Below are 26,926 nucleotides of genomic sequence, written 5' to 3'. Positions count from 1 at the left end.
GGTTCTGTGGTAGTTTTGTTGGATGCGTTTGTGTCTCGGGTGGTGTTCCTCAGACTTCTCAGTTTGTTCCTCTGTGGGTAATTTTGAGAGGTCCGTTGTTATTCTTCTGAATTTTAGCCTGGTTTGGGGTTCTTTTTCCTTTTGGAGTTGAGTTTTGTGCTTTTGTCTATTTTTCCATATATATAAATTTCTGCTTTCTAAAAAAATACAGTAATATTTTAGTAAATAAATTAATTCAAACACACATTTGGAGATTGCTTGAAAGCAATTTTCTAAAAATAATTTAACAATACTTAGTTGATTTATGGTGAGCATATGGGTTGGGGAGGGGAGGTCCATGAATCAAACCTGGAGGGTCGTAGTTTATCTTTTCGATGTAAAAAAAAAATTCTTACCGTACATATTTTAACTTACTCAAAAAATTATATTAAAAATATACAAGAATTTGCACACATAGACGCTGTGGTTGAATAGCTGTTGAAGTGCACAATGACGACACCCCTAATCTCTTACTCCAGGCAACTAAAGCACCACACACTAGCAAAAATTGTGGGAGATCTCCATTCATATATTATTACAATGAACATGTTGAAACTGTACACAACTCAAGCAGGAAATTGAAATTCCATTATTCTCTCAAAAAAAAAAGAACCCCAAAGAATTCGTGATCATGTGTTTCTTGAATGCTATGAGACTCCATTATCTAAATCTACAAGGCCACAAGATAATGTGTTAATCACTGGAATGTTAACCACACAACATATACACACATATAGAGAGAGAGAGAGAGAGAGAGAGAGAGAGAGAGAGAAAAAGACACCTTTCAGAAAAAGTTTTCCTGTAAATCTTCTAGCCTGGGGTCTACATCTTTGGCTTCTTTGTCTTCTTCAGTTTCTTGTAAGAGAGGAGCATCAAGCTCTGGAGGTTTCTGATAAGATATGAATGATTTACTGATCAAACAGCTGACCACAAAATAGAACTAGACATTGAACAAAAATCCTTAGCTAATGAGAGTGTATTTGAATTAGTGGTATCAACATTGACTTTGGATAGACATGGGAGTTAAAACATAAAAATGAAGGTTTAAATTTGAGTATATTGATGAGAAAAGTGATTTCTGTAAGTTAATGTGAATTTCAATTCCAAAATCTGATAATTGATTATGTTCACCACACCAGCTAGGTTTTCTAGCTTTATAATTGAGTTGGAGTTAAAATCAATGGTGAACGGAAACATTCAAACACACAAAAATTAACTTTGGCGGTGAAAAATCAATTTCATGTTCATAAAGGGACATTCAAACACCCTCAACAATTTTAATAATTGTGTTACCATGCAACGAATTAGTGCCCAATCGACACCCCGGAAGAATGGATGCCGCTTAATTTCATTTGCTCCCTCTTGTGAACCCAATCTGTTTTTGGGATCTCTATGCAACAACCGGTAAATTAGCTGCTTTGCATGGAGACTTACCTGCATCAAGACTTAGTTAATGCATATGAGAAAAATGTCATCATTCCATTTGTGGCCACAAAGTTGCATTTGAACTTTTTTTTATCATTCAGCATGAATGGATTATACATTTATACATATATATAACTCAAACCTAAGTCTGACTGAATGTGATTTTTAATTCAAAGGTTTACAAATGTTACATTTGAATATTTCAACCTGTTGCCTCTATTTTGATTTAGAAGTTAGAACCAGACTTAGACAAGTGCTGTTTTTCCTTTTCAGGTTTCTTAGCAAGGGAAGATAAAGAATAATGGAAGACACAATCATAGAAGTGAAAAGAAAGAATAGAAGTTTGATATTTAGAACCCTTTTTGTTTTATTTTTATCATAAAAGCAAATTGGCTGTCTTACATTATCTGCAGACTTATATTTTAACTGAAATGCAAATTGACTACCATGATAAGAATTTGTTTACTTGAATTTGATGAAATAATTATTGTGTATATTTGATTGATAATACTTGAGCATAAACTACAATATATATAGGCTAACAAAGAGATAAAAACAAACTAAATCTATCTAAACCTATCTCTAATTAAATAGATATCATCTCTATTTAAATAGATACTAATCTAAAATAGATAAACAAATCTTAACTATATCTCTATGAGATAAGACTAATAATAAACTAAATCTTAATAGATATTCAACATGTTTCAATTTCTTTTACAACGATTTGATCATCGAAATTTCAAGGCTTATTACATCAAGCAAGTTTTGATAATTGTTTCAGAAGTAGGCATAAGTTATGCATACTCTGGTGACTTTTGGAACCTACTCAACACTCTGTTGCAAAATTGTTTCATCAATTTAGTTTGAAGAATATTTTCCTAAGGGTGCATTTCCTAGCTCAGTCCACAATTGAAAACTAAGTAAGCAACAAATGTATGAAAAGTTACACAGGAGAACAATCTCACCGGTTTGCTTTTGGGAAATTTAAGATCTTTGTGAAGAATATTTGCAAATGTTTTTTGTCTTGTCTTTCCCCTGAATGGTGTATACCCATAAAGCATTTCATATAGAAGAATACCTGAAAAAAGAGCATTGAAATCAAACAATGTGATATCCTAAGTGTTGGCTGACGTCAAGTGTTTCAATTTCAACTCTCCAAATCATTAAATTCGATCTGGATAGCCTCAGGGGCCAAAAGGGCAACAAAGGAAAAGTGTTGAGAATAAAAGTTAAAATAAGATATGGATAAAAACTGATTATTTATCTATGGAAGCATCAATATCCACTATACAAGCTAAATTATAAAGTACACTTCAGAAACTGACATATAGCATGTTTAGATTAACTTCTGTCTCCTCATAATAAATTTTGAAACTCAGAAGCTTCTCCTTATAATTGATTCTGACTTTATATTCTAGAAGGATTTCCAAACATGGGCATATATTCATAATTGTGTTTCATTTTTTTATTTCATAGCCTCATTGGAATTAAGGATTACCTAGAGCCCACCAATCTACAGCACTAGAATGGCCTGAACCAGTTATAATTTCCTGCACAATTTGATCTGTCAGATACAACAAATTCTGAGAAATGCATAAGCATTTCTAAAGAAGTTCAAATAGCACAAATGCAGCAAAAGTATTATAGCTACCAAGATCCCACCCCCTACCCTGCAAGAAATCAAAAGGTCTCGACAGGAATAAGAATAGTTCACGTCCAATTGGCAAGCTCATCAACAATGATGAGAGAATGTACGACTTCCACTTCCACTTCAAGCCTCTTATCTAGAATTTCACCTCTTTTGTGAAACAACGTTTTAATAAATTCATGGTTTCTTGCATCAAAAGTTACCTACTAGCCTTTTTTTTATCTTTTGATAAATGTACACGACACTAAATTTAATAAACAGATCCATGTTGTAAAGTATACGAATTTGCCATTTAAATAGAAGTTTTACAAACTTGTCATATATTTTCACAATAATTCTTTTTTGTCTCAAAATGTGATCTGTTTGATAATGACTACCATATGTGTAATAATTAATGCATTTACCACAAAATAGGTATATGAACCATGCATATCTTGAATTATAGTTTGTGCTGCTCAATAAAATATATGTCCAAGAACTACAAACCGGAGCTATGTACTCTTCCGTGCCAACAAAAGAATTTGATGCTCTCATTGGTTCAGCCATAAACATTGGAACCTGCTGACTTTTCTGTTGTTTCTTCTTCTTCTTCCTCTTTTCATTTGAAGCTGGAATTACAAGCTACAAAGAGTGCAGTGGGAAGTAAAGAAAGCTGCTTTCAATGGCATAAGTTAAAAGTATTCTTTCTAATTAAAAACTATATTAGAAGAAGTTCTTGCCTCTGAGGTACCTGTGGCTTGCAAGATGTTAAACATGACAAATCAAAATCTGTTAGAGACAAATGCCCATTGCTCTGGATTAACACATTTTCTGGCTTCAAATCTCGATATATTATCCCTGTAAATTATCACCAAACAATTTCATATTAAATTTTGTTTCAGTAAGTGTTTTAGTACACACATAAGAAATTAAGTGGCAAGATTTATTGGAAGGAAAGAAATCACAGAACCTAGAATCTGCTGGTAGACCATTGTATGACACTTGATGACTTAAAAGGGGAAAAATCTTATTACATGTATGGATTGTAAGGAAGTTTCATGAGTTAAAATAGAAGCTAACAACAACAAATATTATCATGATCTCATATATATGGTTCATGATAGCTTCGTTTAATCCATGTAGACATGTAGTCCATCCCATCTAATAGGGAAAGGTTATTGTTGTTCTTGTTGTTGTGTATGAATTTCAAAATAGGGCCTACCTTGACAATGAAGGTACTCCAATGCAATCAGTACCTCAGCAGCATAAAATCTAAAAATATCAAAAACTTCATGTCAATTAAGGAAAAGTGGAGAAACATAAGAAGTAGTACACGTGTTGAAGAACAATCCTTTGCTTCTTGATTTTATTGTTTTTGCAGTGACAGTCTTATCATTATGAAAGTTCATTAAGGTACTGTCATAAAAAAATAACGTCTTTTCAAATTACACTTAGAATGCCTCTCCCTCTTTACCTAATGGTTCATTGTTGATCAGAGAATTGAAGGCTCACATCATTGTGACAGTATACAGGGAGGGACATGATAAGAGAACTGAGCGACATGATCCAATATTTTCCAAACAAGTTATTTTCTTCTAAAATTTGTTTTTAAGTTTGTATTACAAAAAAATTATGAAGAACATAAAAATAAAAACAAATCCAAGATATGTTTTTAATCACCCTACTAATTTTTTCTTTAAACAGATCACTTTTTCATTATGATATACTCCAGTCCATCATGTTTCAAACTCTCAAAAAATAGCCTTAATTGTGAGCCAAGTGAGAACATCTCTTGAAGTTAATAAAAGAGAACTTTTGATTGTCTTCAAACTCTAGACATATGAATTCTTTATGAAGAAGCTAGCATAATATACCTCACAGCGTCTTCCTTGAGAACCTTTGTTGGCTGCCGGTCAAGAAGCAGGAATAACTCTCCACCAGGACAGTAATCGGTTATCAAACAAACATGTGTTTTGGTCTGCAAATTAATCAAGTTCCAAATATTTGACAATTTCAGTATTAAGCAAAGAAGCCACGTGAACATCCTTGTTATTCTGTAAGTCCTAAATTATTCATAAAAGCAAGGGTCTAGGATAAAGAGATTGTGATGTGACATACTTAAACTCTATAATCACAAGCTTCAGTGCAGAAGAGGAAAAAGTGATCCAGCAATAAAAAGGATTCTAATGTTCCTACCAGTTTTTCGTAACTTGAGTCATCAATAAACGATAATTATTGAGCTACCAATTGAAAGTAATATTTTCAGTTTCAAACCTGAAAGGACGCATATAATGCAGGCAGAAAAGGGTGGTCCAACATGTCAAGGATTTCTCTCTCTGTGCAAGCTCTATGCACCTGTACAAAATGGCCATCCTATTACAATAAGGGACGAATGCTTCTATAACTTGATTTGTTACTTAGAGGTAATTAGAGACACATTTTGAAAAATCTAACCGTTGAATCATATGCTATATCTTAATGATCGTGCATAGCACCCAATTTTAGATAAATTGAACATTCTTTTGGGGGGCTGGGAGAGCTCAAAATAGGGACATGCGATTAAACTTGAAGACATTGTATATATGAGTTTCTTCTTTTATATTATTTTCATTTGACTCATTATTGACCATTGTGAGACTTTATATTATCTTCATATGTGATCTCATAGTTGACATTACTTATATGTTAAAAATATATGAGTCCATCAAAATGAAATCAAAAGATGGAGTATACACTAGTTTTTTATGGGAGTATACACTAGTTTTTTAAATTGCAAGAACTTTTTAGGACTTGAACTACTTTATGAAAATCTAACAGTTGGATTCATAAAATTCTTGAAAATAAACAACAATCACAAAAAATTATCAAACAGAGGAAGTATAATAGAAATTACTCATAAAGTGAGTGGATTCATATGTGAAGAACTAATAGGGTTTAGTGTATTGGGATATTGAGAAGTCATTATGCACTTGAACTAAGTGATAGAAGTTAAAATGTATCACCAAAATACAAAAGGAAATGACACCAAAAGAGTATACAATAACTTCTACAAAACATGTTTAGGTGAGAGGACGTAACAAATAGATCCAAAACTTAGCAGTAAAAACGAGGTAAAAAAATAGTTATGTTAAATAGTGTTCAAAACCTTGTTACGATTGAGCATAACACTCTTATCCATAGCCTTCATGGCAAAATATTGACCAGTTCCACTTAGCTCCACCAGATGCACACTGCAAGCCATGCCACAGAAGCTTGATTTAAAAAAATAATAATGGAACAGACAGAAGCTTTCTTTCTTCCAAATTAAAGTAGAATATCTAAATTAATATTTCAAAATCATAAGATCACCTAAATTTTCAGCTAACTAAGACTAATTCATCTATAAAATTCCATTAAAGAAATGCTAGAATTAATAGTAGAAGTGATTAAGTCATACTAAAATATGTCAGTCATACTCTCTAGAGCATCTCAGCCGTGTGGCTAAAATTCATTTCATCTGGCAACTAATTTAACCCCGATGCTACTGTAAGATCAAGATTTGGTCATGTGGTACAACTCTATGTTTTGATGATAACAAGTATTTATTTGTGGATGAACAACTATGATACTCTAATGTTTGTCTTGAGTGTTTTGACAAACAGGTTCTGATTCTGACACCAGAAGATATATTCGTCAGAGGATCAGAGGATCTGAAGATCAGAGGATCTGAAGATCAGAGGATCTGAGGATCAGAAGATCTGAAGACCAGAAGCTCTGAAGGACCAGAGGCTCTGAAGGTCCAGAAGCTCTGAAGGTTCAGAAGCAGAAGTAACGAAGGTCAGAGGATCCAAGCTTCCCTCTGACTCTGATCACCAAGCTTCACAAGTTCCAACACGAAGCATTCCTCTGATCAGAAGTCATTGGTTAAAGGCAAATGTCTCTATCAAGAAGTACAAGAGCAGTGTACTATTATGACAAGCCTACCTACCAAGGTTCAGCCACAACAGGTTCTGGAAGTTCCAGAAATGCCCTCCAACGGTCATATTCTCTCAACAGAAATATCCTTTGCACCTTGGACTATAAAAGGCTGAAGAAAAAGAAGAAAGCTAAGAGAGAGAGATCAAGAGCTGCAATACAAGAAAAGATTCAAGCCTCTACTTTCTTCATCTGTTCTTATTTAGTTTACACTCAGCTTATTTAGAAGCAAACCTTTGTAAACACCAACCTCAAACAGTTGTTTGATTTTCCTTAAGGGACCGGGTAGGTCAGTATCCTTAAGAAGACTAAGAGAGTGAATCTTAGTGGTGATTCCTTTAGGAGATCAAGGTTGATCGGATCCTAGAGAAGACTAAGAGAGTGAATCTTAGTGTGAGCTAAGTCAGTGTATTGTTAGTCACTTGTAGGTTTCAAGTGCAGTTGTAACAATTATCTGATTAGTGGATTGCCTTCATTCTAAGAAGGAAGAAATCACCTTAACGGGTGGACTGGATTAGCTTGAGGGATTTATCAAGTGAACCAGGATAAAATACTTGTGTGCTTCTCTCTTCTCTCTATCTTTATCCGCTGCACCATCTATCGTAGAGAAACCGAAAAGATTTACTTTAAAACTTAAGGGGAAAGTTTTTATATTGAAAACGATATTCAACCCCCCCCTTCTAGTCGTTTTTCACACCTTCAGCTACCAGTTTCAGAAATTGTGAAATGGAAAAGATAATTAGGAAAGAAACCTGCCAGTATCCCCCGACCCCAGGGGTTTGATTGGCCTGAAGTGCTTTAGGCCTATCTGTTCCCCACTTTCTAGGATCTGCAGAACCAATAAAGCAAGGTCAGAAACAATTTGCAAAAGCACATAACTTGCGTTTTAAGACACTCAAGAAACTAGGAAGAAAATCCAAAATTACTTATAGCCATATGGAATACAGAAGGATCTATAATGGTTTTATGTCATGTTTATCAAATCAATAGAAAAAATCTTCAATATAATACATAGATTAAGAGAAAATTATGATCACTTCCTGAAATCTAAAGAAATGGGGAGAGAGAGAATCAAAACACAAGTTAATAGAACATTTAGAAGTTTTTACCACATTTGTAACCATGCAGTGTAAAAGAAATTCCTAAATCTTTACTAAGTTAATAGAACTAACATGAAATTAGGGGAACATGGCATTTTCAAATAGGAAAATAATACCTTTTGAATAGCTTTCCAAGTTGCATCTTCCTTCCTATGCGGTTTGGGGCGAACCACTTTTGAATGATTCATCCATAACTCGTCTGGTTTCTGGAGATGACCATAAAGGTAATGTCACAAATGAGAAGTTTAAAACACTTTAGAAGACAGCGATAACAAGTAGTCAAATATACACCAGATTAGCATCCGGAAGTTCTCTCGCTGCCTCATCAACATATTCTGCGGTTTGTTTAACCTGGGGGTGGATGTCAAATGAATTTGTTATATCTCAGAGGATGCAAAGCATAATAAATTGAACAAACTACTCTACCATTACAGGTAATGCCAACACATATTATATGAAAGAAAGAGCTCATAATAAATGTAAAGAAGTTTAGGAAATCGTCATCCATTGGCTTTATCAAATTTGAAGCCTGAATTTGGATATTAATGATGTTGGCGATGATTTGAGATTTCAATGTTTGTTAAACACTTAAACTAATAAAGCACTTGAATAGAGACCACACCAATTGTTCTCCCTCCTTTGCATTATCTACTGCGATGCAGTTGTGAAGAGGTTCTATGTGTTGACTACCATCAAGTTGAACACCAATAAAATATTGCACTTCTCCCTGTTAAACCGCCATGTAAAAGAAAAAGCTCAGCTTCGTATTTTGTTAATGTAAAAATATAGCTGAATGGAATATTTTCGACTATCCAAAAAAAACTTTGTATGGCCAGATATTAAAAATTGTAACATTCTCAGAGGACTATTGTAAGTTGTACCTTCTGATCACGCATAGGTTGCAAATGAAACAGGTTCCAGAACTTTTTGCCTGAGTAGCATTGAGAAAGGATCAGGATTAATGTATAGGCAAATACAGGATTCAAAAACTGGGATATATAGGCAAATACAGGTTAATGTATTCATGAAAAATTAAGAGGTAACCGTAGTTTTATTTCTTTGTATATTGAACTAAATAGTGAGACATTGAATATGTTGTAAAAAAAATTCTATCATGAAATTATTATTAACGTAAATTCCTGCAAAGTTTGAATCTGTACGAGTGGTCTTCCCTACAGAAAATCAAACAAGCTTACCACTCTTAGTATAATTAATGAGTTGCACGGTGACTTCTGTTTGGTTGTCAATGGCCTTTCTAATTTTTCTCACAGTTTCTGGATCAGTTTCAGGTCCTTGCAGAAACCTAAATTGCCAAATAGCATGTAAGGTAAATACAGAGTTTTGACATTATAGAAACTACTTTTAGATCCTTTCCAGCTACATTAATCATTTACAATTTTCAGAAAAGAAATTTGAATTTGTATCACTAGCTTCCATCTAGCATTAGTACACTTGCAATGTAATAATATTACTTTCTAGTTTGTGAAGTTTTTGGTGATTTTACTATGTTTATAAATTCTATGCAACAACTAAGCTCCAAATTTCTGGATTTTTTTCCGTGATCCTTCGTGGAAACATTTAAAATGCAACAAAAAGCCTATTTGTTTGAAAGTTGCAGTTAAAAATAGTTACGTATTAAATTTTATTTTATTTAACATGAATTAAGTTTGAGTAACTTTTTCTATCAGGTAAAAGTACATTTTGCATACCTGCAATTTCTTCCCAATATTTCTTCACGACTGTATTCTGTAAGCTCTAAGAAGCTATCAGATGCAAAGATCTGAAAAGTTAAAACCAAATACAAACTTTAACTTGTTGTATCTTTACCTGCAATACAAGAATCCAACACAGAAGGGAAACATTTTCAATGGGATATAAAATTATTTGAATAATCTTACTATAGGATTATCAGGAAGCCTTGGATCAGTAATGACAAAGTTTTTCTCAATACGCTCAAGTGTGGTAGCAAGATCAAGACCTTTCCTCTTTTCCCTGAGCTTTTCTTTTTCATCGAATTCGAAGCTATCAGGCCTCTCATCATCCTCACTGTCAGAGATGACAACCTCAATAACTTCATTAGCTATGCTTTCATCTTTGGGAGGACTTTTCTTAATGAACCTGAAGAATAGAAAGATAGCATTGTGGTATTGGATTATCATATCTAAATAGTAAATTTAGTAATAAAAAAATTCAGTGATAATCTTAAGTACAAAGAACAATGTGTATAAGTAAATAATCACATATACCCCATGAAAGAATGGCGATGGTTGTTTTTCTGTTTGTTTTCAGGCACCTCACTGATTCGCTGCATTGAATTTCTATTTCTTACTTGTGGTTTCTGTCTAAATGAAGCCACACTCTCAGATTTTCTCCTTGAAGTTTTTTCTGGTTTTTCTTCCTCTTCTTCTTCATCTTCAGCACTCTCTGATTTTCTGATGGAGGGACGGTTTTCTGATTCACTGAGTGCTCGGGGGCGCTTCACAGCTTGTACCAACTCAGATGCTGAAGTTTCAGCCTTCTCTTTCTGACGAGCTGCAAGACAAAAGCAGTTAAAAAAACAGTGCAAAAATATCTTCCAACTGAATGGCAAGGTTGAAAATTAGTTTGATACATGCATAGTCAAAGATCAATAGTTATTCATTGCCTTGTTTCTTCGCCCTCCCATTGGTGGTGTTTTGGTGCTTGTTAGTTTTGGACAATAATCACCACTTCTACGACATTGACACAATTAAGAACTTCATGTATGCCAATTGAGTTGATCTTCCTGCTGTTATGTTAATGAACTCAAACCTTAGCTAGAGGTTGGAACTGTTGAAGCATTCTCTCACTCACTGGTGCACTGATAAGAATATTGGGAGAACTATACCACAAAAGTTAGCTGTTGTAATTGGAGAATCCAAGGTCTTATAAACTCCACTCACTAGAATCCCATACTTCCAATGTAGGACTCAGATCTAATACCTTACAATTTGGTTCCATCAAACACACTCGTGACTCAACATTCCTTCTTAATTCAGATTTAAAGAAGATATAACACCCAATTTATTCTTAAGCAACATAAACCCTTCATTCTTTCATGATTTGATCAGAATATCAGCCACTTGCTCCTTTCATTGCATAGACCAGTTCAATCTTCCATTTCTACATTTCTTCTCTCAAGTTATGAAATCAGATCTCTATATGCTCGCTCCTACCATGTAAAACCTATTTTCTATAGGTTGGTCACCATTCCCTGTAAGTAAATGACTAAATGTTGTTCAGGGGCTTCTAGTGAGATTCCCAGATTTTTTTAATTCTTCAAACCACAATGTAGTCAAATCTTGATGGTAGATATCGAAGAATTTTCTCCTCAATGTTTACATGTGTCACCTCCTCTCCATTAGACCTCATTTGATTAGTAAGTGACAGAACCTTGGAAAAGTATTCAACCACTGTTTCTTAGCTCTCCATTTGCAACAGTTCAAATTGCCCTCACAAAATCTGCAGCCTTTCCTTCTTGATGTTTGCACCCCTTCATAGTGGACTGGGCGAGATCCCGGAGGCCCTCGCCCAGGGACGCTCGCCCCAAGGCGACGCACAAGCCAGGGGTCTGGGCCTCCTTCGAGAGGCCCAACTGGCCCACTAAGGACAGTTAGACACGCTAAGCCCAACCCCTAGCCTATAAATAGGGGGCGGTTAACAATTGTAAGGGACTCTTAGCTCATTTCATGAATAACAAACTCAAGATTCAGTCACTCTCTCTCTCTCTAAGCGGTTACGCGCGGCAATTCTCCAAAATATCTCAACCTTTTTTTCGCTGATGTTGCAGCAGAGATTTTCTCAAAATTTGCAGCATCAAGACTCTAGTGAATGGCAAAATTAGCAGAGCCTCGTGATCCTTCTTGGAGTCCTTGTATACATCCCTCTAAGCATCTCTTGGGTTCTCCCCAATTCTTAACACCATTACATCAAGCACTTCTTGATAGCCAGAGCACGACATTCATCTAAATATACCACTCTCATAATTCATCATATCAAGTAGTGGGAGTGTTGTTGGATGTTTCCACCTCAATTGGCCATGGATCAAGAACGCATGTTGATTTTTATTTTCAACATTAAATTTACATTAATTATGTGCGTATTCTAATATGAGATTAATTTATATGCACTATAGTTTTACACAATCATGCAATCGCATTCCTTCGTTTTGCTAGCTAATAATTAATTTTGAATTTAATGATATTTAAAATAGGAAATGAAGGGATGTGGTTGAATAATTGTGTAAAACTTTTTACACCGTCGATATATAGAAATTAATCTCTTCTAATATTCTATTATACCAGTTATATAAATTTTAAAAAGCTATCTCAATTTTTTTAGTGTACCCAACGGGTGCCGGTTTAGTGCTAAAAAGTAGTTATTTGAATCCTTAAGTAGAGTTTGATTTGTATGAGTAATTTAATTTGAGCAATTTAGCTTCTTGGGGAGACCTTTGACATTCACCACACCCGAGTCGAAATTTCAGAGCAATTTAACACAAAAAATTAATTTTAGTTTAGCGTTAACTTTCTTATTTTAATTTTATATTATTTCAATCAATTATTCATATATTTTATGCTTTTAAGTTTTCTCTAAATTAATTACTTTGCTATCATTATATTTACATGTATTATTTTCTACAATTTAAACGTGACTCAAACAATATTGAACTCTTAATGACATGTGGTTTTAATGTAAAAAAAAATGACATGTGGTTTTTATTATACATATTTAAATTTCGTACACTACATTTTGTTGCTCTTTTTATATATGCATTTTATGGTCTTCTTTTGTAAGAGTAATAATAATAATAATAACAATAATAGAAACCTCCAAAGAGACCTAACATTCCACCAGGTAACAAAGATAATGTTGAGATGGAAGATGAATACCGTCATATCGGATTAATGATTCGGGCAATCCATTGGGCCGCAGCATCTTCTCCTTGGATCCTTCTGTATGCTTGCTAACCTCCACTTGCATTCTGCCACAATTAACCAAAAATTTAAAAAACATTGGGCAAGCATGTGGATTGGTAAGAATATTTCACATATTAAAATATGTAACAAATAAACAATATATTAATTTAATATATGAAGAAACTAAGACTAGTTAAATTATTTTTTTTGGTACATTCCAAAAAAAGATTTAACTAGTCTTAGTTTCTTAATATTAAATAAATATAGTAGATATTATACAATAAAAAATAATAAAACAATAAGTATAAAAACTTATTTATGTAGCTCATTATAACTTTACAGGTTAAAAATATTTTTAAGAATTTTGAAAAAATAAACAAGTTGTAAAATAAAAGCTGATCAACGATAGCCGATTTTCCACAATCAAAAAACGTTAGCCGATTTTTACCACTAGTTTTCACCAAAAAAGCTTTTTAACAATTTTTTTACTGATCCTTACCGATTTTGAATTCATTTAACATTTTAAAATAAATGGACGAATCACGTTGATCTCGGTTGAATCTAGTCAAGTGCTTTTGGTTTTTATGCTTGATAAAAAATGTTATACTTATTCTATAGTCTGATTGCATTATTATTTTTTTAATATAATTTACTATGGCTATGTTTGGCATGTTTAGCTGATAAGCTAGCTGAAAGCTGAAAAGCTAGCTGAAAGCTTATAAGCTAGCTGATAGCTGAAAGTTGATAAGCTAGATGAAAGCTGATAGCTGAAAGCTGAAAAGCTACGTGATTGAAACAAAAGTGTTTGGTAAAACTAGTTGTTAAACAAGCTGAAATTGTAAAAGGACATAAAAGGACATACTTGTATAATTATTTTTATATTTAACATTACTTTATTTTCACATTAATACCTATATGATATTAATATTAAAATTATTATCACTTTAAATATTTTTATTAGCTCACGTTATTTATCATCTTAAAAATATAATATTAATTTTTACTTATTTTTATTAATATAATATTTTTAATACTTATGGTGCGCAGCAGTGTGGCGGGAACTGCATACGTAAGTGTGATGAGAAAATATGTTTAGTGTTTTTATAAATATATAAAGGGTAATGGTAGAATTTTAATAAAATAATAAGGATAAAAATGAGAATAAATTTAATAAGCTATAAGCTTTAAGCTATAAGCTACCTGAGATAGCTTATAGCTTAAAGCTTAAAGCTACTGAAATAAGCTCATTCACCAAACACTTTTGAAGAGCTTTTAAGCTAGTCAAATAAGCTTTAAGCTAGTCAAATAAGCTATAAGCTAGCTGAAATGGCATGTCAAACATAGCCCATGTTTGTGGTTCTTTATATATTTTTTTTAGTAGCTACTTGACTTTAATACTTAGAGTATTATTTAATTTTTATTTATATATACGGAGCAGGAAGTTGATCCCCACCTCCATTCCCAATTTAACTCAGAGGAATATTTGTCCACATCCCCATTCCCATTCCCATAGGAAAAATTCCTTAAGATTGGAGCCCCAAATGGGACAATCCTCGCCTATATGTAGGTGGAAATTGTCATCCCTAATCTTATTTTTGTTGTTGTTTAAAAGTTTGGATGGATTTAACTTGGTTAGAACATTCGTCTGATACCAATAATCGCTATTTATAATCGTTCACCAACTTTATTCTCACACTAACAACAAGAATCAAACACATAATCTTAAAAGGAGAAGTTATTCGTTCTTACCCAATTAACCAATTTTTTTTTCTATAAATCTAACCTTACTATTCGCCACCTCAAAGTCTTTCAATCATCTATATTCCATGGGACCATTTATCCGAACTCACTAAATACCCTTTTCTACATTCACCCTAGACTATTTCAATTTCACCACCCTGATCAGGACGTTCTCAAAAAATATCAAACATCCCATGGTTCAGAAAAATTCCACACAATCATGGCAACAAGTACTTCCGAAACCAAAACAAAATTCATAAATGCGTAATCTAATCCACAATTGACCTAAACAGATAAACATAGCTCTCTCTAGGCAGTAGGCAGTTTCTAAAATCAATGAAAACGATATCTCTCCAGTTGTGGTCCTTATCACACATTAGTGGAAGAAATGCATCCAATTTTCACAATGCCCCGGGCCCACACACACTTAAAAATCCACAACAGACACAATTTGTGTGGCAATGACATGTTAGAAAGATTCAAAATCAATGAATGTAATGTCAATTTCTTTGTTTGGTCCCAATTCCATGATAATATCCAATTAAGACAAAGATGATAAACACTGTCGACACCAGAATTGAAGAAGAAGTTAAGAAATTGAACTGACCCGATGAATTTGAGCACTTTGCCATCGTCGTCTTTGATGGGTGAAACGGTGAGAAGGTTCCAGAAAGGTGAGCCGTCCTTTTTGTAATTCAGTAACCTTCCGCAGTAACTTTTCCCCGCTTCTAACGCTTCCCTTATCTTTGAAACTTCCTCCGGATCCGTATCTGCACCCTGCAAAAACCGACTGCGCCCACCCGACCCGCAGTTTAAAATACGTCATTTTCCTTCTTACAGTTAAAACGCATGTTTCATCTTTCTCTTGTCTAACTTGTAAAAATAAATCTAAGACTACTTTGCTGAAATGAGGAGAGAGAGAGAGGTAGAAATAAGTGGAATGAATCAAAATTTTTAAGGAGCGTTTGGTACAAGGGTGTGAAATATATTTCTGGAAATAATCATTTTTTAAGACTAATTTGCTGAATTCTAAGTGTGAAAAGAGACACTTAAATATAATAAAAAGAATTGAAAAATGAGGGGAGAGAGGTAGAAATGGAGTGAAATGAATCAAAATTCTTATGGATTATATGGAATTCTTGCTGTTAAAAAAATATTGAATTCTATTCTACATCCTTAAAATATTAAATATGTTAGTTTTCTTATGTATAAAAAAAATTAAATATGTTAAATTTTTTTATGTCAAAAATATATACTAACTTTTTTAAAGAGTTGAATATTGATACACTATCATAAAAAAATGACACACTAAAACCTTTTTACACTAACATCTATTAATGCCTTTAAAAAAGTTTTAATTATTTAATATCACATATTTAAAATAGTTTCTTTTTTATTTTAAAAAATAAAAAATTTATTTTCTTGATGTGGCAACCAATTGAATGTTTTGTGTTAAGAAATTTTGAAACATTTTTTTTACTTCACTTTTTTTCATTACTAAAAAAAAATTTACACTAACATTGCATGCATACACATTAAATCCTTTTTATGAAAGTGTTTCTTCACCCTTTAAATTCACTTACACTTTGAGTGAGATATAAAAGAAATAGAAATAAGTGCTGTGATATTGATTTGAAATAATAAGAAAAGGACGGAAAGAAGAAGTGAGTTAAAAATAAAATTGAAGATAAAGTAAAATCTGAATATATCAAAACTCTAAAATTTAAAGTTTTCACCAACTATTCATTAATATGACAATTTTTTTATCAATAATGTTTTTTTCACACCCCTCACACACTCACATTTGAGTAAATAAGAAGTGAAACAAGATTAATAAATAATATATTATATGATGTGACAAATAAAACATAAAGAGATAGAAAGAAAAAAGAATAAAAATAATATGAAATCGAAAATAAAATATGAATGTATCATACTCCTTGATAGTATTTACTTTTTTTTTTGGATACATCGGATAAAGTTGATAGTATTTACTATTGAGCTATACTTCATTTACACATTTACTTTTTACTTATATATCTTTTTGTTTTCTATCATATCATCAATTACCTCTCTTATTTTCTCCTAGTTTTTTTACTTTTTCCAATCTGTGTTTTTCTCCATTATTCGTTACCATTTGTGAACGTGTAATATTTACAGAATATGATTGAAACGTACCAGTTCCGGCCTATGACTTCCTTGGACGTATAACCCGTCATCTTGAAGAACCCGACACTCGCATACATGATCGGGTAATCGGGTTTCGTAGCATCCGAAACCACAAACGTCTGTTGAAACGTCGACAAAGCGTCCTTCAAATCCTTCGAAATCCTCGGAATCCCCCCGCCGCCGTCGGAGGATTCGCCGGAGTCTCTACCGGAGTTGTTAGAGCTCCTCCTATTAGAAGAACAAGAAACCGCCGCAACTTTGGCGCCCGCACCAGGCTCATCCCCGCCGGAATTCCTCACAGCCACCCCGTGCGCCTTCCCGGTCTCGGTATCCGTCCTCAGCACCAACCCCCACTCGGCGGCTCTCTCCGCCGCCACGCCGCGCTCCTCGCCCTCTAGCGCCATCCACGATACCTCATCGGAGGAAATTTCACGCGGCTCCTCCTCCTCCGCGCCGCTCCACGTTTTCCAGAGCGGCTGAGCGCGCGCCGGTGAGGCGGAGTTGCTTGCGGTTGGGTTGAACACTTCGAGGGACCCACGAGGGTCACGAGGGAATGATGTTCTCAGTGATGATTTCTTCAACTGCTGCTCCATTTGGTAACTGAAAATGTTTGTTACAAATTTGGTAAGGTAGTTGTTGCTTCAACTAGTTATAGTAATAGTAATGATCAGTAACCAGAGAGTGATGGTTTTGAGAATTGAATTGCATGTTATCAAATACTCTCAACAATGAAATTTACATTTAATGTGTGTTGTTGCTTTAGTGTAAGAAATTGAGTGCCTCATATTGATTGGGTTGGGTTTGTCAATTTATAATGTGAGGTCTAATTAGACAAGGGAGGAAGGAGACACATCAAATAATTTTTAATTATCTATGCCCTTGAGTAGACATCAATTTAAGAAGGGGTTGTTTTCTAATTAATAGCAAATACTAGTAGTTAAGGGCCACACCCATACAAATTCAAGTAGCAAGCAAATTATTAGTACAAAAATTGATGGAACATGCATGCTGAAGGAGGATCTGTCTTAGAGTAAAAACTTTTCAGCAGGTAACCTTTTGATTTATTGTTAATTTTATTTTTATAGTGCTGGGAAGTACTATAGTACTAGAACATACCTCAAGCTGAGTTAGAAAAATTGATGATGATGATGATGAGGTTGTGTTGTGAAGTTGTGCTTATTCTTCTTCAGAAAGCAGCTGCACACACACTACTTGATAAAATGATCAAAAGTTGAATTTCTAGAAATGGCAAGAGGAAAAGTGGAAGGGGGAGATAAAAAGGAGAATCTGAATCATTGTCAAAAAGGGGTTGGCACCAATCACTGTGCTCTGTTGTTCACATGGCTCCTGTACCCATTGTTATAACCCTCTTTTGCTCTTAAGCCCTGAATCATTAAGACATCAAATCAAGAGGTAACATTCAGATTCAGGAACCAACAAATAGTGGCACTTTTACCTTCAAATTGTAATGATTTCTGGTCTGAGTAAGATAGTGGAGTGAGTTGTCAAGAAGGAAAAAGCAACAAAAACAGAGAATCAATGCGTAGGGATTGTATCAGTTACTCATCAGCACATTGGTTTCTGCATGTTCTACCGACCGGTTTGTTTGGAGGGAACGACTTTTGTGTCTCTGTGTTTAGTGGAATTATTTTGGGCAAGTGAAAAACAAAACAAAAAAAAAGACAAGTTCATATGAAAATAATATCTTGTAATACCTGACAAATTAGATCATGTAATATCTTGCTGGATCAAAACTAGAGCGTGCAACCCCCACCCCTCAAAAATAAAAGATCGGTTATGAAAGTAGACACGTGAGACCAGGCTGGTTGATGTGTGACTGCAATCACAAATTTTCATCAATATTGAGTGAGTATAGTTTTTATATAAAATTGGATGGAAATAAAGGCTTGATGTTTGTCTAACTGCTTGTTTAACATGGCTGCTAGCAAGTTTTAAAATCGCGGTTGTGGTTGCTGTTATAGTTGTGGTTATATTGTGAAATTGCAGATAAACTTGGGTTGATGCAGTTACAATTTTACTAATTGCCTATTTAACATGGCTTCTAGGAAGATTTCAATGCTAATATGGAAGGGAAATAGTTATTTGATCAATGTGTTCAACATGTTGGGGTTGATTGTCAAGTCCCACATTGTCCAAGTTTCTAAAATAAAGAAGGAGGTTAAAAATTAGTTATTGGAGAAGTCCCGCATAGCTTAGTGTGGTGAAACAAGGGGGAGACCAAGGCTATATATCGGACCTAAGTTCTTTGTTTTTAGATGCACCATTTAGTAGCACTTTAAGCTTATATCTGACTTAGTTTAATATTTGCTTTGTGAGAGTGTGGTTGTACTAGGGCATTGGGGTGAGAGTGAGAGAAGTCTATGTGTTGTAACAATTTTCACATAGTGATATTTCTCTGGTTGTCGGTTTAGACAGCAGTCGTGGTTTTTTTTTCCGATTTTGGAGTTTTCACATAATTTTCTTATGTTGTGATTGTGTTTTATTTTTTTCTTCAGCTCTTATGTTTCCCAACACAGCACTTCAATCACATGATGTTTACCAGCTTATAAAAAAAACATGATGTTTACCATTCGCAAATGACTCAGAATGTATTGCATGAATAAAAGTTAGAAACATTTATAAATATCAATTGACCTAAAATTAGCTAAGGATGAAAAAATTAGTTAGTCAAACATTAGGATAATAGTAATTTTATAATATATTAAAAGTAAAGTGTCCTTAAGTAAAATTTTCATTTGGCATGTAGCGTTAACGTGCTCTTCATTTTTTCTTAATAAATCTCCGACATTAGAAAATTATTGGAAACCTGCACTGACATAAAGGGGGATAAAACATTCCTAGTGGTTGTTTCTTTTTTCCCACATGATTTGAATCCGAGTTCATGTGTCTTTTTTCTCACGTGTGGGACAAATGATTCACATATCGATATTTTCATCTTTTATTTATATGGGACTTCTCTCATATTATCTTTATACTACCAAAAAATAAAAAAAATTAGTTGCTATTTAAAGTATAAATAAAATAAAAGAAGCAACAAAAAATCAACACTAGAATAAGAAAAAACTTAAAATAACTGGTAACTTAAAAACATATTAGTATCATCTAAAATATCTTGGCACGGAAGAAACTCATTTATATTTAGTGATTACTTCCGATACTTGTTCAAAACAATAGAATAATATATTTTTTTACCTTATTGTTATTTTCTGTCATTTTTTTTTTTTATAATTTACGGTTTAATCATGATAAGGGTACACAACTCTCTATTTGGATAAGGGTACTAAAACCATGCTTTTTTTTTTTACAATTTTGCAATAACAAAAGAATCCATAATTCAACATGGTGTACTTTTATGCGTAGTGCCACGGAATATATGCACCATATAGAAATCACAATAATGAGAAGCGATACATTGTTAATTTTTTTTTCACAAATATGATACTAATCCCTTTGAGATTCGGATAACACGTTAAGTGGATAAGTCTCTCCCAATAATTCTTTCTTCACATCCACCGTTCATGATTAAACTCTGAACTAAATGCTTAATTAAAGAACTCAGCTATCTACCAATTGTACTAGATCTTGTTAGTATATTTTTTGATCTCTTATCATCCATTGTGTGAAGATCATAAATAAGTTATATATTATTAATTACTATGTTTTGATTAACTTAATTTTCCTCAATAATTTATCTAGTTCAGGCCATAAGGTACAATATTATCATGGTTGGTCCACAAGTTTCACAATCAAATAAATATTGTGTTGGTACTTGGTCGGCCATGACGAAGTAATGTTCTATCTCGTCTGACAACTAGCCGAGCAAAATTAAAACTAACATGATTAATGATTTGGACTAGGCGAGCCTCCAATACCCAAGAGAGGGACCCGCCCATGGACGAACAAGACCCGAGAGAAGGGAACTCGCCAGGGGCAAGGAAAATGACTTACAAGATTAGGGACCCCCTAAGGGCAAATGTCAGGGGCGGTTGATGTATGTAAGGGAGTTGGACCGAGAGAAGTACGACCCAACAAGCCCCATTAGTAGCAAAATTAGGGATCCATGTAACCTCTATAAAATGGGACTTTATAATCATTGTAAAGGACCTTTTGACATTTGTTCTAAAGGATTAGGCTATTACTAGACTCTAACTCTGCTAGGGTTTGGGGCCTATACCCTTCTTGAGTGTTCATTACCGGAACATTTTGGCGCCGTATCTAGGTAAATGGCGTTCACCCAGCGGGCGAATGACTAGGAATTGAAAGGAATTGGCGATCAAATGCATTTTAAAGACACATTGTGCTTTAATGCTTCAAGCTCGGTGTCTTGTGGACTTGTGGACTGGCTGAGCCCCCATACCCAAGAGGGACCCGCCCAGGGACGGATAAGACCCAAGAGAAAGGAACTCGCCAAGGGCGAGGGAAATGACTTAGGAGATTAGGGACCCCCTTAGGGCAAACACTAGGGGCAGTTGATGTACGTAAGGGAGTTAGGCAAAGCGAAGTACGGCACAACAAGCCCCATTAGTAGCAAAATTAAGGCTCCATGTAACCTCTATAAAAGGGGACTTTACGATCATTGTAAAGGACCTTTTGACATTTATTTTAAAGGACTAGGCTATTACTAGACTCTGGCTCTGGTAGGGTTTGGGGCCTGTACCCTTCTTGAGTGTTCATTACTGGAACATGATTCAAAGGATGTCAAGGTGTGAACATCATCTCAGAAGTTTTTCGCGAGACTAAAGCTGCTTCAACTACAATTTGTGTTAAGCTATATAGGTGTAAGTTTTGTCATTCAATTACATAAGCATTACTCATTTCCTCATTCGTTTATTCTTAAACTTTTAGTTTATCTCTCTGATCTAAAACTGACTTGAGAGTCAGAATGCCTTCAACACTAACTCTTTCGTCGTAGACATTCAACACACCACTGCTCTATTTGCCTACCTTTACCACATTAGAATCCGAGATATTCTCTACTAAACTCATAGTTAAGTCTAACACCTAAAAACTTCTCACATGATTTTTTTCGAGAATTAATTATTTTTACTTTACAATAAATTGTTAAACTATAAACATGTACTATGTTAACTACACCCAAAATGAAATTGGCCAAAACTTCGTGCATCTTTATGTGTCTTTGGTTTTTCTATTTGGCTTATTGATTCAATTGATCCCGGAGATAAATTTTTATTTTTTATTTTGGGGCAAAGATATTTGTTGTTTCTTTAGGTTTACCTATAGAATGATGAACTTTTTATAACAAAGATTAAGTGTGTATTCAGATCTAATTAAGATAACGTAAAAACACATTTATTTTAAAAGTATGTATTATTATCTTAATAAAGCGAGCATCTACTACATGATTACTTCCCATAGAACTTTTTTCTTTAGGATTAATAAATGAAATAAATCATGAGCAAGGTGAAACGAAGATCAAAACAGAGAGAAATTATTAAAGTTGTCAACATGAGGAGCACATAAGAAAGAACGAAAATGATGGTCAGACATACAATTTCTAACGATATGACATTACGTTGACAGAAATTTTTAACCCCATAAATTCTTGTGATGGTTAAAAATCCCCACTAACATATATGTAATATTGATTGGATGTGTAGAGAACAGTATATTTACATATAATCGCTCAAGAAAGAAAAAAATTAAGTATGATGAGATATGTATCATGAGATCTAGTAGTGTCTGATGGATCATGCTATCATATTATTGGCCCCATGACCATGTGGAGTGCTTTTTGGACAGTCATCTTATCATGTTCGTCGCATTAACTTTTCAAATTGCCATAAAGGCGAGTCTGCCGCTAGTTTGTAGCGATTCCTAATCCTACCTTGACTATGACAATAGCTACATAACATAACATAGATATAAAATCTTTCAATCTTCATACGGTTTTGTCCTTGGCTTCTATCGCTTTCACCTTTTATTTACCACCCCTTCTATCCGCATGAGAATCATGGCCTCCCTCGGGTTCATTGTGCCTGTTACATACCTATCCTTTGCTTCACTATCATCTCACATTGTAGTTGTACTTCACACATCCATTTTTGGCTAATTGATCTTAATTAATTATAGATTAGAACTTCACATCCAATTTTGTGGAAGTGGCCCCTGATCCGTGATCAACTCCATTCATATCGACCAAAAAAGTTATGGCAAATTCTGTGGTACGTATAATATTTTTTTGGTGTAATACCTACACTAAGTTATTTAATAGATTATTATTATATTGTTCAACGTAAATTTTACATTTTCAAATTTGATTTTACTTTTTAATTAACTTCATCCCATAAAATTTATTTTTTAATGAAAAATAGACAAGTAGTAATGACGAACGATGGTAGTGGCGATGCGCGTCAAATAATCGTATTTGACGGAAGAATAAAGGTTAAAAAACACAACAAACAAATTTCACGTCTCTAATAATGGAATAATACATTACTATGATATAATAAAGTCGAACTTTTAACAGATATATAAATTTTTACTGCTAATGTAACTCGTTTGAGTACCACGCCTTGAATTGTTTTAGGATACCACAACAAGCACAAAAAATTAAATGGAACAAATTAACCATTTGAATAGCACAAATGTATAGATGGTTTGATCATATTAGAAAAAGTTTGGATTTATTTATGTTTTAGTTATATTATATAGAAAGATAACTCAAAAAACAAGGTTAATTAAGGAGTTAGTAAGCTTTCTATTAAGACTAGAAATTAAACCCGTGCGTTGCACAGGGTTTTTTTTAAGTTATATGTTAAATTTATCTTCGTATATGTAATAATATAGTAAATGTATTGTGTAGTAGATAATTAAAAATTAGATAAATATATGAAATGTAATTACATTGATAAAGTTTAATAAAATATTTATTGTAAACTAATTTTTTAGTATATTAAAAAATATTTTATGTTGCTTACTAAAATTAATTTTCAATTCATTTCATGATCATATGCTTTCATAATAGTACACTCTCTATAATAAGTAAAAGGAGGGAAATATATAATTAGAGTTGAATAACTTAGTTTTTATTTTGTGCAAAATGATGTTTCTCTCTTACTTTTATGCATGTTTTTACCTTGAAAGCAATGTTTGCAATTGAATTTTTATGGGAACAATGGTATCGAAAAAGTTTAATTATGAAAAATATTTTTAGTGATGCATATAAAAAATTATATTATTTATTGTTTAATAAGAATTTAATTAGTTAATATGAAGTTTGTAAGAAATTACATTTTTTTTAATTTTATTAGTTGATAAATGAATTAAGATAATAGTTTATCTTTTTGGTACACCAGAAAGATATATTGCACCCTTCATGGATTGATATTTTGACCTCCCCCACCCTACCCATATGTCCTCTAGCTCTTGCCACTTGAGCTATCATTCGATGACAGATAATAATTTATTTTATTTAATATAAACTTTTTACAATTTTGAAGATAGTAAAAAATTGAAAAAACTTTATAAGTGCAATTTACAAACACAAATCGTTCTATCTGATGTATATTTATCATAGTGGTTAAAATTAACTCTTTAATTCTTAAGGTTCGATCATTAAGAACTGTACTCTATGAGAGACCTTTGACTTTAATCACACTTGAGTAGAACATGGTTTCCTCAGTAGATGATACATGTGGTTAAAAAACTAACAAAAATTGTAAAGACTTTGTTAAAAAACTTCATAAGCTCGTCTACTATGAATATAAAGATAAAAATAAGTGGAAGTTGGTTAAGAATAATTTTTATTTTTTATCAGTTAAGAAAAATTTAAAGTATACCAAATATAATTGCATTTAGGAAGTTCATTAAACACTTTATTGTATACTACTTTTTTTTTCCTATTATAGGTGAGTGCAACAATAATAAACCTCAGGGAAAGTTAGTGCAATATGTCCTTATTTATGTAAAAATCATATTAAATATTATTACCAAAAACACATTTTTAATATAAATTATAATTATTATCAACCCAAAATTTCAAAATTAAACTATTTTGGAAAATGAATTTATTTGAGTTATTCTTTTATTTTTTATAATAAATATGATATGCATAATATTTTAAATATTCCTTCTAATTTTAATAATTTATTTTAAGATATTTAATTTATTTATTATCATATATGTATTTAATTAGGAAAAATACTCTATTATAATCAATAATTACTTGATAAAAAATATAAAAGTAGCAATATTAAAAAGAATCATTAAATGATAACCACAATATGTAATTAATGTAAAAACTCAAGTGAGCTTTACATATATACTAGAAATAATACCCGTGCAACGCACGAGTTTATTTACACAAATTTTTTTAATATTGTATAAAAATTATTTTTTACTATAAATATAATGAAAAATCGTGTTGAGACATCAAAATAATAGTTTTGGTGTATTAAATTGCTCGTACAAAATATCTATTTCCGTAAATAAATAACATCACTCAAATTTAGTAATTGATATTTAATAATTAGCATTGAATTAGTTTTAGAAACTTTGGTTGTAACATATTCTATTGTTTTGGGTTCTCTGTTTTGGGTTTATTATTGTGGTTTCAATTGCAGAGAGACTGATTTATCATATATCCGGTTGTGAACATTGATACTCAGTTAGAGAGAATATTATCCCCAGATGTTATTCTGTTTTTTAATCATAACTTATCCTTAAAAAATAATTTAATAATTTATTTATTTAATCATTTGAAAAATCCTTTAAGTGAATTTGAAATATTTTAAATCAAGTAATAAGGTTTTAATATAAGTTATAATAACATTTTTTTATACTTTTTTTTATCAAAAATGAAATAATTTTAACTTTAAAAATTATAACTATAATGAGTCATAATTTTAATATTTTAGAATATTATTTAGTAAACTTAAATTTACTCAAATTTTGTTATAATTATTTTTCTCTATTATTCTTCCTCAAGTTTTTTTTTTTGAGTAAATTCCTCAAGTTATTTTTACATCTATATAATAGATAAAAATCATATTTAAAGAATCGTTTTCAAATAATACATACATTCGGTATAGTAATAATAAATACCATACAGAGACATTTTTTAATTTCAAATATTTTTTAACATTATTTATTAATAAAGAAATAGTAATAAGTTTAATTTGTTATTTTTGAAAAATTTCTCAACTTATGATTGATAACGAAAATTAAAATAATTTTAATTTTAATTTATAATTATTATTAACAATTAGTATAGAATATAAGAAAATTATTATTAAAAATATATTATTGTCATTAATGTAAAGGTTGTCAATTTCAATTATTATTATTTTTAAAAAAATTCACCTCAAGTTGTAATAAATTATTAAAATTTAAATTATTTAATTTTCAATAAGAGAACTTGAAAATTTTTAAATTTTAATATTTAATTTTAAAAAAATTTAAATATGGGCAATTGAAATGCTTAACAATTAATAATTAATATAATGAATAATAAAGTGGATGTAGTTTTTATTTTAGTTTTCAATATTTTAATTTAGTGTATTTAATACAAAAGATATTTATTATTTATTTCTGTATTTAATTTTACTGTTCAAATTTGCTTTGCATAAGTATATAGGAGATTTTAGTAGGTAGTTGAATAGATTATTAACTTAAGAAATTTTATTTAATTTTTTATTTTATTATTAAAGGTATTAATATAAAAAGAAATGCTTTATTATTTAATGCATTTAATGTAAAGGAGTGCAAAAACTCAAGTCTCCTTTACATATGTATATAGATATTGAAGATAGATATATGTAACACCCCGATTTCGGTGGCATCACTTTAGTAACCAAAAGAAACTTAAAGCGAAAAAACGTGAATATATTTTTTTTCGTCGATAATATAAACAAGATTGAAATAAATAAAACGCAAATGCGAAAGACAACAGA

General features: G+C 32.2%; 1 protein-coding gene across 4 annotated transcripts; it reads right to left on the bottom strand.

Annotated features, from left to right (window-relative positions):
• Positions 1–342: 342 nt before the first annotated feature.
• On the bottom strand, positions 343–18,835 carry LOC130743319 (phototropin-1-like). 4 transcript variants are annotated; one of them, XM_057595514.1, is made up of 25 exons: positions 18,710–18,835; positions 18,111–18,624; positions 17,004–17,594; positions 15,433–15,615; positions 13,059–13,150; positions 10,395–10,680; positions 10,047–10,266; positions 9,858–9,928; positions 9,345–9,451; positions 9,030–9,079; positions 8,771–8,875; positions 8,440–8,499; positions 8,265–8,354; positions 7,801–7,877; positions 6,240–6,324; positions 5,369–5,449; positions 4,969–5,072; positions 4,317–4,366; positions 3,846–3,952; positions 3,602–3,736; positions 2,966–3,017; positions 2,433–2,545; positions 1,333–1,473; positions 821–928; positions 343–709 (listed from the first exon to the last, which is right to left on the bottom strand). In XM_057595514.1, exons 3-24 carry the CDS (start codon positions 17,585–17,587, stop codon positions 824–826), a joined length of 2,898 nt encoding a protein of 965 aa, XP_057451497.1. In that variant the 5' UTR covers positions 17,588–17,594; positions 18,111–18,624; positions 18,710–18,835; the 3' UTR covers positions 343–709; positions 821–823. The 4 variants fall into 4 exon arrangements, with proteins under 4 accessions (XP_057451497.1, XP_057451496.1, XP_057451495.1 ...); XM_057595513.1 differs by lacking the exon at positions 18,710–18,835 and having other exon boundaries at positions 18,111–18,379; positions 18,451–18,660; XM_057595512.1 differs by lacking the exon at positions 18,710–18,835 and having other exon boundaries at positions 18,111–18,660.
• Positions 18,836–26,926: the final 8,091 nt, after the last annotated feature.

This window comes from Lotus japonicus, chromosome 3 (assembly GCF_012489685.1).
Source record: "Lotus japonicus ecotype B-129 chromosome 3, LjGifu_v1.2".
Taxonomy (NCBI): domain Eukaryota; kingdom Viridiplantae; phylum Streptophyta; class Magnoliopsida; order Fabales; family Fabaceae; genus Lotus; species Lotus japonicus.
The sequence above is the reverse complement of the archived record's forward strand: the minus strand, read 5'-3'. Positions and strand labels throughout refer to the sequence as shown.

Coding starts and splice junctions, on each gene's coding strand:
- LOC130743319 (XM_057595514.1), bottom strand. CDS start 17,587: ATGGAGCAGCAGTTGAAGAAATCATCACTGAGAACATCATTCCCTCGT. Junction 5,450..6,239: donor TTATGCTCAATCGTAACAAG/GTTTTGAACACT, acceptor CATTTTGTACAG/GTGCATAGAGCTTGCACAGA. Junction 929..1,332: donor GGGCACTAATTCGTTGCATG/GTAACACAATTA, acceptor ATATCTTATCAG/AAACCTCCAGAGCTTGATGC.